Here is a 15,668-nt window from a genome sequence, read left to right on the forward strand (position 1 = left end):
TCTGCAAGACAAAATGGTGTATTTTGAGTTATTTCAGATAAAAAAATCTTGACAAAACATTTTAGAAATGTACACACAACTCGTCTGCAATATTGGAGCTAAGTTGAGGTCTTGGAAAGTTTTGACACTATACAATACAACTGTGTAGTTTCAAGCGATTTCAGACAAAAATCTGAGCAAAATATCACACTACTTGCTTACATAATTGGAGTTCACGTAGAGGGTTGTGTTCGGGGTCAAAGCTGTGCATTTTAAACAACCTTCGAAAAAAATATGAGGAAATAAAGTTAAAAAGTTTGCTCTAGTCGCCTGCATAATTGGTATACAAGTAAAGATGGGATTTCAAGGGTCCTCTCCAAGAGTATTTTGATATTATAAAAGACAAAATGGTGCATTTTAAGACATCTCTGATAAAGAATTTGAGAGAATCAGGTTGAAATGTACACATTTCCCGGCTGCATAACTAGAGTAGAAAATAGAGATGAGGTCCAGGGTCCTCCCCGCGAAATTTTAAATTGATAGAAGATAAATGGGACATTTACACCATCTCTGACAAAAAACCTTAGCAAATCAGGTTAAAGTGTACGCATACGACTACTCATCTGAGTAATTTGAGTAAAAGTAGAAGTGGGTTCGGGACCCTTTTAGAGAAATGTGGAAAATTCAATGAGGCAAAACTATGCATTTAAAAGTCATTTCAGAAAAATGAATTTGAGCAATTCAGGTTGACAGGTTTACCATACTAGACTGGTAAATCGGAGAACAGGTAGCGGGCTCAGAAGTTCTTAAGTTCCACAAGAAAATGGTATGTTTTTAAAGCTAGATTATGAAATTGTTAGTAAAACTTTGTGTGATTCACAAGCAAAAGTACAAAATTGAATGCTTATATGAGAAATGATTGGAGGGAAATGTGTGACTATGTTTAGGAGTTACCGTTGACTCTACAACCGCACAAGAACCAAAACTCAATGTATCTTTCGTACGCCAGTGTAAAAAATGTCAAGTCGAGATATCATTTCCATCAATATGTATATATGACTCGGGCATTTCTTGATGGGACACATCAAATTGAGTTTTCAGTACACAGAGTTTAAGTACATTATATCTGGCATGTAAATACATTAACTAGACGGGAAAATAGCACTATATACTGACACAGACCACTTTCAGTGTTCAGTATGACCATAGAGGCAGAAACGGCGAATTACTACCTTCGTTCCTTATTTGAACACTTTCTCAAGAATCTGCGCATTTCGAGTAGTAACAAAGTCGTAAAGTTCGCTTTGACACTTTGCCTTATTTCATATGAACGTCTTATTGGCTATCATCTGTATGAGTTATCTATAGTATTTGTCAATATTTACAAATGAATACGTGCATACTTGCAATAAATACTATTTGTCACGGTCCAGTTGTTTTTGTCATAAGCTTCTGAACATTGTATGAAATAAATTGCAATGAAATTGTCAACTAAAAAAGTTTCAGATCAATCTACTTATGCGTACATTGACATTTTATCCATTTTCGTATTAATTCTAGTTGGCACGGCTCCAGCCTTAATCTTTACATGATTATTTTACAAATTAAGTCAACGTATACATGTTTTACATGCAGAATTGCTTAAATCAATAAAGTTCGACACGCTCCAATAATTTTGCAACAAACACCAAACAAATATATGTGTCGCGTCGGCATTTAAAAGGCAAATATTTGTACAAGATATTTTTAGAATCGAGCAAAAAATAAAAAAAGTTATGAAAAGTACAATAAAAATCTCCGCTGGTAAAGTTTTCTAAAAATCGGTCTAAATTTTGTAAAATAGTTCATGCAGCAATGGGTTCTACATCAAAATTGTAATATTATGATACATTACGCAAGAATCATACAAATTTAAAACTCTTCTAAAAAGTGCACAATCATCTGGCTTATAGCCTACACTATTATACTTTTCTTTTCTGTGAAACTGTTTATCTTAGTGCCTCGACTTTAGTGTGTATTGAAAAATATATGATCTTCTTACAGATATTGCAGTCTCATGAAATGATTCAATGATAGTCGGCGTCAAATTAATAAATACGTCATTTGATTTCATACTTTATTGCTAATCTAGAACATACAATACATAGTACATACAAATGTATAACACATTAAAACAAACACACATATGATGAAGACGATTAAGGTAAAAAGCAAATGGGTTGGTCCACAAGTTTTACCAACATTAATGACGGCCCTCCCCTGAGATAAAGGACCGGATTGGTTTTGGGCTAACAAAAGCGCTCTTCCGGTAAAATACGTCATATTCATGACGGACAATGTTTACGTCAGTTATGACGTTCCATTAAGACGTCGTCGTCATAAGTTACAGTTACCCCACGAGTTCAGAGCAAGACAGAATCAAAATGTTCAGCTTTTTACATCAAAGAAACAAATATACGACTATTGACGTCATACCCGGATTAGGCGTAGTACTGTTAATACTGATTCACGACAGGGTAAGCGTCTTTGCGTGTTTGTTTTTGTTATTTTAAGCAAACATCTGCATTTTAAGGACTTCATCAAAGGCATCCTCGCCCATATGTTTGTGTCATTGTATTTCTGTGCGTATGTGCTATGAAGTGTTTAATGACTTACTAACTGATCTCTAGCAAATTATAAAAATAGCCCTGGATGATTATATTTTTCAGTGAGTGAATATTGGAATATTAGGCTGTAAAATATCTGGAATTTTCACAGTGAAAATATCAAAATAGCTTTTCGCTGGTGAAACCTATAAAAGAATTAATTTTTAGTTTAATCGTGAATTAAAAAGAAAGTTTTTTTTTATATGTAAGATCTAAAATATCACTGAGTCTTAAATACCGTGTAGACCTATTCCATTTCGACTCGTGGCTATATGTATTATTTGTGAAGATATTGCATCTGGTTTCCATATGCTAAAATGCTAAATCGTATCGTTTCTGTGAATATTCGTGGTAGTTTAACCATTATCCTACTAAATTTCTATAATGAGCTTTGTCTATCTTTCAATTTGGACAGTACCATTAACTTTTAAAAGGGATGCTTAACAAAATATACTGACTGAATGGCAAACAGTGTAGATCTTGATCAGACTGCGCGGATGTGCAGGCTGATCATGATCTACACTGGTCGCAAAGGCCCAGCATGATAATGCTTAATATGCAGTCCGACTGTATATATAGGCGTCCTGCCAGTTTTTGACAAAATTCTGCTCCTTGGGAAATTTCTATTGTCCAGGTTAGTTGACAATGCTTGTGAAACTCAGTGCTGATCGATTTATGAGACATGAACAGAGACCATGAGAGTTAAAATATCCTCGTTTTCATTTCAGTACTTTATTTGTCGCCGTGGAATATGGTATGAACTGATACCGACCGCTTATCCCGAGCAGTTTACCAATCAAACATATGAACCACCAAGACACCTGCCGTGTATCATGTCAAAGGCGGAAACAGAGAAACGACGAATACGGGAGAAACTAGAGAGGAGTGTAAAAGCAATGGAACAAGTGTACAGAGAGGCTCACTTGTTAGAGGAGATGGAGTGGGATACTGATTCTGTTGAGGAATATACATCGGAAGAAGTGAGTAAAATAGGTGCAAATGTTAATTAAAATGAAGCTAAAATATTTCCTTCCTTTGTGCAATCTCAGAAGTTACCAGTATTTCCTCTGTTTAAACAAAAGTTAAAAAACTATATTGAGGAACTTTGCTCAGGGTGGATTTTTCTCATCAATGAATTTTAGTTTTTTTAGGGTCGTCCCGAATGAAAAAAAATGAATTCGAATTTTTCTAGATACAAGTTGAATTTACGTCAGTCTTTATTCATATTACCCATTAAATGTAAATGGTACATGATCTCATATTTAACCGTAAGAGATCGTAAAGTGCGAGTTCGTAACATTAAACGCCTGAAACCAATCATTCTCTAAACCTGATTCGTGCGGGGAAGCTGGCCAGTTACATGTGGGGAAAAAGCTACTTATTGGTTCGGTGTCTAAAAAACTAAAATACTCATTGTTAGAGCTGCTGTGTTGAACCATTTCTAACAGACAAAGTAACATGCTGTCCGATTCTATTTTTTTTCAAACATGGTCATGTTGATATGTTTCAGGAGGAGGAAGAGCCAATCTACTGGGAGTTTGTGAAACACCTTGTTGAGGACACTGACGACAGGATAATACAGGACGTTGAACAGGAGGAAAATTATATGATTGCACGTTTCGATTTTCATTAGGCATTTTTTCTTCTTCTTTTTTTTTGATGAATATTGATCAAATTAAAGTTTTGTACTAATATTTAATTGCTCTTTTTTCGAATCCTACACAAGTAATATGTACCCAATTGACTGGGTGGTATAAAAGTGGAATCTAGTGTTCTTAAAATCAAACTTGCTAAAACAGTAGCCGCAGAAAGCAATAACCCACTAACCCATCCGCGTGCCCATTCTTCGCCCCCACCAAACATAAGTCTCTCAAACTAAAAACAGAATAACCATTTAAAACAATAAAATTGATATTTCGGGTCCTATTGTAACCCTGAGTTTTCTTTTCTGGACTGCATTACTATGAAGCAAAGTTGGCGCTTCGTATTAACATAAATGTACTGTCTGATTTTGGAGTTATGGACTTTTGACATCTTGCCAAGTCCAAATATATATAAAATTACGCGCTATGAAGTAAGATGAAGATATAAGCTATATCGGAAACCGTTTTCAGTTTTAATAAGACTTTAACATTCGACATACTAATACCTAAAACTATAGGGTTCAAATATAATTCCCTAATCTCATGAGGCAAAAGCATTGTTGAGTTAACAATTGTAAACCATTTTTGTTATATTTTCTGGTCCTTTGGGATCGTGGAGTCCATTCAATAGATGTGTTATAGAGTTCCGCTTAAGCCGGTGCTAGGGGGGTGAGAGGTGTTTCACATTTCATTACCTCTCATGAACAGACTCAATCAAACCGAGCTATTATTTTATTTTTTTTTTGGTTGCATTCTATGCTTCCAAGGGATCTTTTTACAGATTTTATTAGTAAAAACGTCATTGTGGCCTTGGCCTTTGATCTACTGATCCCTTAAACAACTGGGATGATCTAGTAATCTAGGGCAACCATCCTACCAACAGAATTAATGGTCCATCCAAGGAGGCGATCTTTCAAGTGGTTCGTGAATAGCTGTTTTGAAGGGATTTTCTATTTTTTTGGCTGTATTAGTCATTAAAATGAGTCAGTTCAACCATTTAAAAAGGTTGAGACAGGACATTACTCGGATACTCTAGCTCAGGATTGGTGAAAATTCATCAAGTGGTTCTTGAGAAGTTGTCAAACATTTTCCTACATTACCTCTGCATGGTGGCACCTAAAGGGGGAGGGTGGGGGGGGGGGGGGGGGGGGGCAAGTAATATCAGTTGAATAAACCTATGTCAAGTCCATACGTTGCTACAGACCAAGTTTGGTAAAGATCCATTGATTGTTTCATGACAGGAAGTCGTTTTAAGGGTTTCTTTCATAACTCTTAAATGGGACCAATCAAAACCATTTGAACAGATATGACAGAAGTTCTTACAAGGATGATACAGATCAAGTTTAGTGATGACGGACATCTAGTCGTAATATTGAGAACAAGTTGATTAAAGTTTGTGTCTATTGTTAGCTCAGGTGACCTCTAAAATGGGCCAAGCAGAACCATTTGAATAAAATTGACAAGAGGTCCAAATGGGCCTAGGTCGCTCACCTGAAGACGACCTTTACCATATCTCACCTTGCTTCTGACCAAGTTTGGTGAACAATATACGAGTGCAAACGTACATTTTGATGAGAAAGATCTCGTTGGAAAGGGCATAGGAACAGCTAGATGAGTACAGCTTTTATTTGGCACTAAGCGAAAGGAAAAGTCCAGGATAGTTTCAAAAGTACAAGTCTCTCACAATCACGGCCATAAATTGATAATATAATAAGGCCTAAATGAAAGACAGGCCCAAGACAGGCTACATACAGGCCAGTGTTTTTAACACAATGTTAGTAAGAAAGGAGGACACCTTAAATAAAGCATATAGGAAATACATGATTAAAAAGCTAAGGCGTGGAAGAAATAAAAAGATTGAAAATTCCTAGAAATGCTCTGATATTATAGATACAAAATGACAATAAAATGACATTTAGACCAGAAAACATCTCTTCGTTTATTTTTTCACAAACCAGCTTATTATTTATGGACAGTTGACCATTTCCAGTTTAACTGGCTTCAAATACCAAAATTGATAATTATTAACTTTTACCCTGCAAGTGGCAAGTGATTCTGCCTCTGCGACCAGTGCAGACCAAGATCAGCCTGCAAATCCGTGCAGGCTGATCATGTTCTGCACTGCTCGCTATTCTGTCAATAAATTTTCAGTGAATAGCCCTTCGAATAATAAATGGTAATGCCAAAATTGAATGACTGATCAGTTCATTTTAGAAATTTAGCAGGGTAAAGATCTATAAATAATTTAAAGACCCATTGAAAATAAATGCCTGTAAATAGAGACTTACCCTTAAATAGCCCTCTTTACACAAGGGAATAATATATATATAGTGAAATTGTTGAGTGAACACCGTTTGTTAATCTTAATTCTGTCCATGTTATATCAATGCAATGGAAAAGTAACCTATCTATGTTAAATGCTATGCAGGATAAGACATCTAATTCAACAGTCCTAAAATTGATTTCTTTGATTTTCTCATATGTCTAGATATTTTTCCCATACTTTGAGGCATATATATATGGGTAGTAGAAATTGTTCTCTTACCAGCAGTAACCTTTTCAACATATTTTACCTTGTAAAATTCTGTGGGTTTTGACTTTTTCAAACAAATCATCTGTTTGTTGACAAAATTCACCACAAAAATGTTACACTTTCCCCAGGGCATTAACTCATTTGATCTTTACATAGTTTTCTATTCAGATTGCTAATCCTTGTGGCAATTATGTATGCTTTTTTCCTGCCTAGAGGTAAAATTTGCATAGTTTGTATGAGGCATTAGACCAACAGCCACCTAAGCCTACCATAAAGTCTTAGCGGAGTTGTCTCCATTTTTTCCAAAGATTTTACCCGGGATCATTTTTTTTCAGCTCAAAAACTTTTTCTTCAGAAAATGATATCTTAATATTTTTTTTTCAGTCTATGTACTTTGATGCAGTTAACTACACATATATCTAAAAAGATAGTTCCTACATGAAGTTTGTATTTTTAGTTGTTCCACAAGCTACAGTGTAAAGAGCACCAATCTCTTTTATTCAGAAATCGTACCCGGTCCAAAATACGCTATGTTTAATGTGACATTGCTTACAAGTGCAAACATGCATTTTGATGTGAATGGTCTTGTTGGAAAGGGCAGCTAGACGGAGACATCCTTGATCTGGCGCTAAGCGAAAGGAGCAGTCCATGGCATATCCTTAGGACGGCCAGCACTTATTTATGCAATCTCGCCAGGCATATGTATGTTTTTGACAACACAGAAAATGACGTCACTCGACCTTCAGCTATTTCCGTAAGTAAATAAAATGAAAGTAGAAATGCTAAACTTGAAAACGAAAGCCGCATTTTGATTCGTAGATAGTCAGGGGTCACGCGCAGGGGTCACCCCGTCTAAATGTATGCGCGTGGACTTTTTTTTTTTTTTTTTTTTTTGCTATTGGGGAACCAATTTTCAGCACTTTATTACGAATTGAAATTATCTGGGCTTTAGTACACCATGTCAGCTTTTAATCTATGAAAAAATATTTGAGCTCTGGATAAACACAAATCCCACAGGGGTCCGTAACGGACCAAGGGTACATTGATAATTTTGGAACTTCATCAAATCGCTCAAAATGTCATTTTTGATGTTGTCTGAGAGTGTCAGTATATGCCTCAGATGTAAGATATAACCGTATTTGAGAGCTGCAGACCTAGACATTTCAGAAATATTTTCAAAATAAGTTTCATGATATAAATGTTGTTTCTACGGAAGCGTGAAAGGGCCATCAGACGCTAATACGTTTTAGTACGTTAAGGCTGCGGAAAGGATATAAGAATCTCATAATCATGGCCGTAAATTGATAACTGCTATCTTCTTGTAAAAGATGGAATTCGGCCTTCTGTAAAACAAAATATAATAATGCCTACATGAAAGACAGGCCCAAGAAAGACTTAACCATTTTACAGCTGTAACTTTAAACTGCTATTTTTTACAGCTGTATTTTGAGCGCTCCTGGAAGGATCCATTTAGTCTTCCCATTTGAAAAGAAATTATCAGAGGTTTATAAGAATGCTACAGACCAAGTTTAATGAGCGCATCGAGTGAGCGCTACATGAGAAGTTGTTTAATGTTATTTCCATTTAGCTCTGCCGGATCCTAAAAGGGGACTAGGGGAATCGTTATAACAAACTTGAGAAAGGACCTTGCAAGAATGTTTCAGACAAACTATCGTAGTTTCATAACAAATGTTTATGAAAACTGTGGAAGATGGACCACATACCTAGACTTCTAGCTCACCCTGTCAGGTGAGCTAAAAAAGGAGTCGGTCCAATTGTTTAAAGGCATTTTTGACAATTGTTACTGCAAAACCTTTTGTGCTGTGGGTGGTCCGTTACATACAAATTCTCATTTGCGTTAAATAGAAAGCTGAATATTTTTTAAGACGTTAGTATAATCGAAACCATATTTTAGGCAGTAAAAGGCGAACTGGTCGATTTCTGTCTACAGGAAAGGCAAACGTATTGAAAAAGAGAAGCCTGTTAACAAGTAAGACAACAGAAAATAAAGAAACTATAGCTTTGGGTAGTGTAGCCACGAATGAATACAAATACAGTTGAGTTTTTATCCATGTTTAAGCATTCCGTTACACGTGTTATAATGACGAATATTCTGAACCGAACACTTAAGGATCGAAAAAAAATGCAGGAGGATAATAGTGTTAGCGCCCCTGTCAAAATGAGTCTAAATTTGAGAAATATCGGAAAATCTGAGAAAAAAACATTGATACCCATGATTTTTGGGGTTTTATGGTGTATATGATATGCAGTAAAAAAGAGAAAAAAAATCCATTGAAAAATATGATACTTACTTACTTACTTACTGCGTTCCATCTTCGTATGGCCGTTTTATATCTTTAGATTAGATGCGGCGATGAACTGCACCGTATTCTGCAGGTCGCTGCATGGCATCTCCCCACAGCTTTGGTCTCAAATGGAACTTTCTGGCATAATTCTTCCAGAAAGGAACAGCTCTGCAGGACGTGGAATGGTGTTTGTTCCTCTGATCCGCACTGACACTTAACTGTGTCTGCAAGACCCAGCTTCTTCTTATGTTTTCTCAGGCCATAGTGTCCAGTAAAATATGATAAAAATGTGTGACTTTTGTTACATTTTTTCGTGTAGTCGAGAACCTTTCTAAGAAATATTTTTCATGTGAATTTTGGAATTCATATGATTATGAAATATATGCACTGGATTTCAAATTCAAGAAAAAGTCAATCAATTCGTCAAGAGATCTAACTTACAGTTTGTTTTAGTTTCTTTTTGTTATATTGAATTTTAGTTCAAATTGGTCATGCACAAAACCTGTCCATACCTTAAAAACGGTCATGGTGACATAGCCTAATGATCGCTTAAATTGACAGAGTACATATGGAAGAAGATATATGTAAATTAAAAGAAAATACGTCCAAGAAATATCTTTAAGCATATGATGACGTTATCAAGCAGTGCTAGTATTTTTAGAGGCTATATTTTTGTCATTTACCCGTTCGATAGAAGACATTATTAAGACCATGTACCAAGTTTTGTTTTGTACATTCTGCCCTTTCAGCGTCGGTGTATTCTTTCATATTGTAAGAAGACTTCGGAGATATTTTCATTGATGGAATGTTTTGAGAATGACAACATTATTCATTTTGTCCAGTCGCATGTCTTTTCTTCCTGCATAGTCATAGCAGATGGATGTAATAATAAATGTTCCAAGTACAAAATATTTTCCATTTAAACAGCTTTATTCAAGGTATGCGTTATTTGGCAGTGTTGACACATAAATGAACACGTAGAAAATGATTTTCTTCACTGATTTTTCATTTTTAACCATTTTGCTCTCCGCATCAAGAATTTCGAAAAAAGGCTATTTAGCAAATTTTGAATTCAAACCATTATCGCCGGATAGGAAATGTTCTCACTAAGAAAATAAGTACTCACACTTACATGGTCCGTCCAGAAATAAGAAAGGTATCGCCGTTTTTCAAATATTACTGACCGGGGCAAAAACTAAAGTACGCGCATAATGAAAGGGAAACATCTCGGGTATACATACCAAAAATAGATTTTGGAAATATAGAGAATTTGAAAAAAATTTTACAACACACTAATAGACAAATATTGGCAACATGAACGTTTTAATGCGTGAGCCGTTATGAAATTGAATTAGGCCGAGACATGAAGAAAATCCCAAAAGAGCGTATGAAATTTTAGTGTTTCATACAGGTATCTCATTTTATGTAGGTATGTAAATTTTAAGTAAGTTTACAGTGTTTGGATTCTTTTAATTTGTAAAAAAACAACGTTAAATCTGAATACACTGCTAATTTGGTTTCATTGCAACTGTTTATCTTAGTGCTTCGACTTTTGTGTGCATCGTAAAAATATAATGTTTTTACAAATATTGTAGTTTCATGAAATGATCCAATGATAGTCTAGGTCAAATTAATAAATACGTCATTATACGACGTACGATGTTTAAACGTCAGTTATGGCGTTCCATTAAGACGTCGTCGTCATAAGTTACAGTTACCACAGGAGTTCAAAGCAAGACAGAATCAAAATGTTCAGCTTTCTACATCAAAGAAACAAATATACGACTATCGACTTCGTACCCGGATTAGGCGTAGTACTTTTAATACTGATTCACGACAGGGTAAGCGTCTTTGCATTATTGTTTTTGTTATTTTAAGCAAACAGCTGCAATTTAAGGACTTCATCAAAGGCATCCTCGCCCGTATGTTTGTGCCATTGTATTTATGTGCGTACTTGCTTTAAATTAGGCTGACAAAGTCCCTGTGTTAAATGACTTACTAACAGATCTCTAGCAAATTATAAAAAAAAGCTCTGGATTATTATATTTTCCAGTGACTGAATACTGGAATATTACGCTGAAAAATATCTGGAATTTTCACAGTGAAAATATCATAATAGCTAGAGAAATCTATAAAATAATTTATTTTTAGTTTAATCGTGAATTAAAATAAAGTTTTATTTATATGTAAGATAAAAAATATCATAGTCCTAAATACCGTGTAGGCCTATTTCATTTCGACTTATGGCTATATGTATTATTTGTGAAAATATTGCATCTGGTTTCCATACGCTAAATCGTATTATTCATTTCTGCGAATGTCCTTTTGGTAGTTTAAACCTTACCCTGCTGAATTTCTGTAATGAACTTGTCCATCTTTCAATTTGAATAGTACCATTAACTGTTAAAAGGGATGCTTACCAAAAATATACTGACTTAATGGCAAACAGTGAAGATCTTGATCAGACTGCACCAGTCGCAATGACCCAGCATGATATGTGTTAATATGCAGGTCTGACTGTATATAATTATAGGCGTTCTGCCAGTGTTTGGCAAAATTCTGCTTCTTGGGAAATTTCTATGTTCCAGGTTAGTTGAAAATGCTTGTGAAACTCACTGCTGATTTATATCAGACATGAACAGAGACCACGAAAGTTAAAATATACTTGTTTTCATTTCAGTACTTTATTTGTCGCCGTGGAATATGGTACGAACTGATACCGACCGCTTTTCCTGAGCAGTTTACCAATCAAACATATGAACCAACAAGACAAGTGCCGTGTATCATGTCAAAGGCGGAAACAGAGAAACAACGAATACGGGAGAAACTAGAGAGGAGTGTAAAAGCAATGGAACAAGTGTACAGAGAGGCTCAGTTGTTAGAGGAGATGGAGTGGGATACTGATTCTGTTGAGGAATATACATCGGAAGAAGTGAGTGAAATAGGTGCAAATGTTAATTAAAATGAAGCAAAAATATTTCCTTCCTTTGTGCATTCCTCTTCTATCTCAGAAGTTACCAGTTACATTTAAAAAAATGTGTTGAGGGACTTTGCAATACTGGATTTTCTCAACAATGAACTTTTAGTCGTCCCGAATGAAAAAAAAATGAATTTTACTTAAATAAAAAATCTTTTCTAGATGCTAGTCAGTATTAGGTATTTGATCTCATATTTAACCGAGAGTGATCATAAAGTGCGATTTCGTACCGTTAAATACCTGAAACCAATCCTTATCTATTCAGTTTCTTTTTCAAACATGGTCGTTTTGATATATTTCAGGAGGAGGAGCCAATCTACTGGGAGTTTGTCAAACATCTTGTTGAGGACAATGACGAGCGGATAATACAGGACGTTGAACAGGAAGTGAATTATATGATTGCACGTTTCGATTTTCATTAGACATATTTTTTCTTTTTTTGAATATTGATCAATTAAAGTTTTGTTTTTATTAAATATCTAATAACTCATTTTGTCGAATCCTAGTATAAATACACAAATAATAATTATCTACCCTGTTGATTGGGCGGTATAAAAGTAGAATCTAGTGATTTTTTAAAAATCAAATTTGCTAAAACAGTAGCAAGAAAGTGGAATCACATAATATATTAACCGACTAACCTATCCGCTTGCCCCCTCCGCAACAAGAACTATAACAAGAGCTGTCCGTAAGACAGCGCACTCCACTATTCGGCGATTTGATAGTAAAATGAATTTATGTCTCAATATTATTATTATACCAGATTTATAGGAAATATGAGACCGGGAGATACACCAAGATATTACAGGACCCTACTACTCAGAGGCCTTAAAGGTCAAGTATGGAAGGGGTACTGATGATGATGGTAAAGATATACTTTGAGTTTCAAGTCATTATCTTATAGAGTACCAAAGTTATGTCCAGAAAACAAAGTTTTGTAAAAAAATTTAAGTATGAAAGGGGCATAATTTGGTCAAAAATACAAATCAGAGTTATGGGCATTGTTACCACACATGCAGATGATAATGATAAAGAAACATTTTAAGTTTCAAGTCATTATCTTATATTGTACTAAAGTTATATCACGAATGCAAAGATTGCCAAAAAACTTAAGTATGAAAGGGGAATTGTAACCACACATGCACAAGATGATTATAAAGGAATGTTTTTTATTTCAAATCATTATCTTTTAAAGTACCGAAGATATGTCTATAAACGAAGTTTTCGAAAAATCAATATGAAAAATATTCAAAGTATAACACCTTGGTGACCTTGACCTTCAATATAATAGGCCCAGTCCCTGTAAATACTTTGTTTGTATGCGGGACTATGTTTATGTGAAGTTACAGTAAGATATAAGCAATAGTAACAAAGATATGACAGAAAAACAACATAAAGGTTGCCGAAAAACTTAAACATTAAAAATAACCTAAGTATAACACTTTTGTGACCTTGACCTTGGGTATAATGAGCCCAGCCCCTGCACATACTTTGTTTGTATGCTGGACAATGTTTATGTGAACTTACAGTAAGATATAAGCAATAGTTATATATAGATATGACAGAAAAACAAAGGTTGCCGAAAAACTTGAACCAAGAAAGGTCACGCCGACGCCGACACCGACGCCGGGGCGAGTAGAATGACATTTAAGGTTCCTTTGTAACTGGACTGCGTTACTATGAAGCAAACTCAGTTGCGCTTGGTAAGAACATAAATGTACTGTATGATTTTGGAGTTATGGACGCTTGACATGTCGCCAAGTCCAATTATATTGTCCTCATAAGCAATTTTTTTTTCAGGTAAAGAAATACATTTTTGTTTCAGTAAAATAACAACTTTTGTAGTGACTATAAATTTAAAAGCAAATTAATGTTGCGATAAAACGAAATGTAATTTTATATACTCTTTCTTTTACGCCGCACATGCACTTAGTAAAACGCAAAGGCAAACGTATTGAAAAAAAGAAGCCTGTTAACAAGTAAGACAACGGAAAATAAAGAAACTATAGCTTTGGGTAGTGTTGCCACGAATTAATACAAATACAGTTGAGTTTTTATCTATGTTTAAGCATTCCGTTACACGTGTTATAATGACGAATTTTCTGAACTGAACACCCAAGGATCGAAAAAAAAATGCAGGAGGATAATAGTGTTAGCGCCCCTGGCAAAATGAGTCTAAATTTGAGAAATAGCGAAATACCTAAGAAAAACATTGATACCCATGATTTTTTGGGTTTTATGGTGTATATGATCACACTGGTTATTCGGGTACCTACTCGTGTGAGCGATACCGCTGTCGTGTTATTTATGTACATGTAGGTTGTTTAGGGTATATAAAAACAATGCCAACGTATGACACATATTTAAGAATGTTGAACATTTTAAAGACAGATTCGTCCGAGGCAATGCATTAATTCGCACTGGTGAAAATATCAGTTCTCAATAATATATGTCTATAAAATTTGTAGAAATGTAGTGAAATTCATGTGTTTTGATGTTTTGAGACGTATTTTTCTTTGTTCAAAGTTGAGATAACTGAATTTGCCGCTCTCCTTGGTAGAACTATACATACTCAACTACAAAATGTTTGGATCATGTACCTGCAAGTTATTTTTGTTGATAAAATTTCAATTATATGCATCCTGTTGCTGTTTTTGATGGTACCTCTGACGATGGATGAAAATAAACAAAGATACCTACCCGTTTGCACATGGGCACCGTCCTCGTTATGTCAATGAACATTTTTTTAAACTCTCCACAGCGATTGCTTCCGCATACGGTACACTAAATAAACGCAATTGAAGGTAATTGCTTTGAGAACTGGAAATAAGAACTGGAAATGTGAAACCCGACCTTTAGTAGATCTATTTGATTAGAATTTTAACTTTAAAGATATAAAGAATGGGAGTGGACCGTGTTAGCAGTATTTCACCAATATCAAATCTTTCCTCACACCCACCCTCTATTCTACGCATTCTATCATCTTGCCTTATTGAAGTTCTTCTTTTTCTCCGTCAGTCTCATTATGAAAACGACCAAACATGTCGCACACCGAACAAAAGTGCTTATGTTAAGACCTTCTTTTTCTTCCTGAAAGGGAAATTGGACTCTCTCTCTCTCTCTCTCTCTCTCTCTCTCTCTGGGCATACATGTATTCGTTTAGGTTAAAATTATTCAAACTTGGAATAGACGGTAAAATATTAAGAGTTATAAAAGATATGCACGAAAGGTTAAATCTTGTGTGCGATCGTGTAATTGTTAGTCTGATTTTTTTTAATATTCAATAGGATTGCGTCAATGGGAAGTAATTTCGCCAATACTATTTTCTTTGTTTATTGAAGACTTGGAATTGTTTCTCCAAAATGATATAAACTCTGGGCTAACTGTTGACGATATTATAATCATTTTACTTTTATTTGCTGACGATATGGTTATTCTTGGTAAGTCTCCAGAGGAGTTAAATACATCTCTTGCGTTGTTGAACGACGGTTACTGCAAAAAATGGAGTTTAGAAGTTAACACGCAAAAGACTAAAGTAGTTGTTTTTCGAAAACGTGGTGGTTTATTTCAAAATGAAGAATTTAC

At 35.0% G+C, this 15,668-nt stretch overlaps 2 protein-coding genes across 2 annotated transcripts; both read left to right on the top strand.

Annotated features, from left to right (window-relative positions):
• The first annotated feature begins 2,382 nt into the window (after window positions 1-2,382).
• Window positions 2,383-4,337, top strand: LOC123553300 (uncharacterized). The gene is made up of 3 exons (XM_045343042.2): window positions 2,383-2,495; window positions 3,353-3,604; window positions 4,135-4,337. Exons 1-3 carry the CDS (start codon window positions 2,403-2,405, stop codon window positions 4,255-4,257), a joined length of 468 nt encoding a protein of 155 aa, XP_045198977.2. The 5' UTR covers window positions 2,383-2,402; the 3' UTR covers window positions 4,258-4,337.
• A 6,478-nt stretch (window positions 4,338-10,815) lies between these two features.
• LOC123553299 (uncharacterized) lies at window positions 10,816-12,505 on the top strand. The gene is made up of 3 exons (XM_045343041.2): window positions 10,816-10,947; window positions 11,787-12,038; window positions 12,386-12,505. The coding sequence occupies exons 1-3, from the start codon at window positions 10,855-10,857 to the stop codon at window positions 12,503-12,505; spliced, it is 465 nt and encodes a 154-aa protein (XP_045198976.2). The 5' UTR covers window positions 10,816-10,854.
• The last annotated feature ends 3,163 nt before the right edge of the window (window positions 12,506-15,668 follow it).

Source organism: Mercenaria mercenaria, chromosome 4, assembly GCF_021730395.1.
Source record: "Mercenaria mercenaria strain notata chromosome 4, MADL_Memer_1, whole genome shotgun sequence".
NCBI classification, from domain to species: domain Eukaryota; kingdom Metazoa; phylum Mollusca; class Bivalvia; order Venerida; family Veneridae; genus Mercenaria; species Mercenaria mercenaria.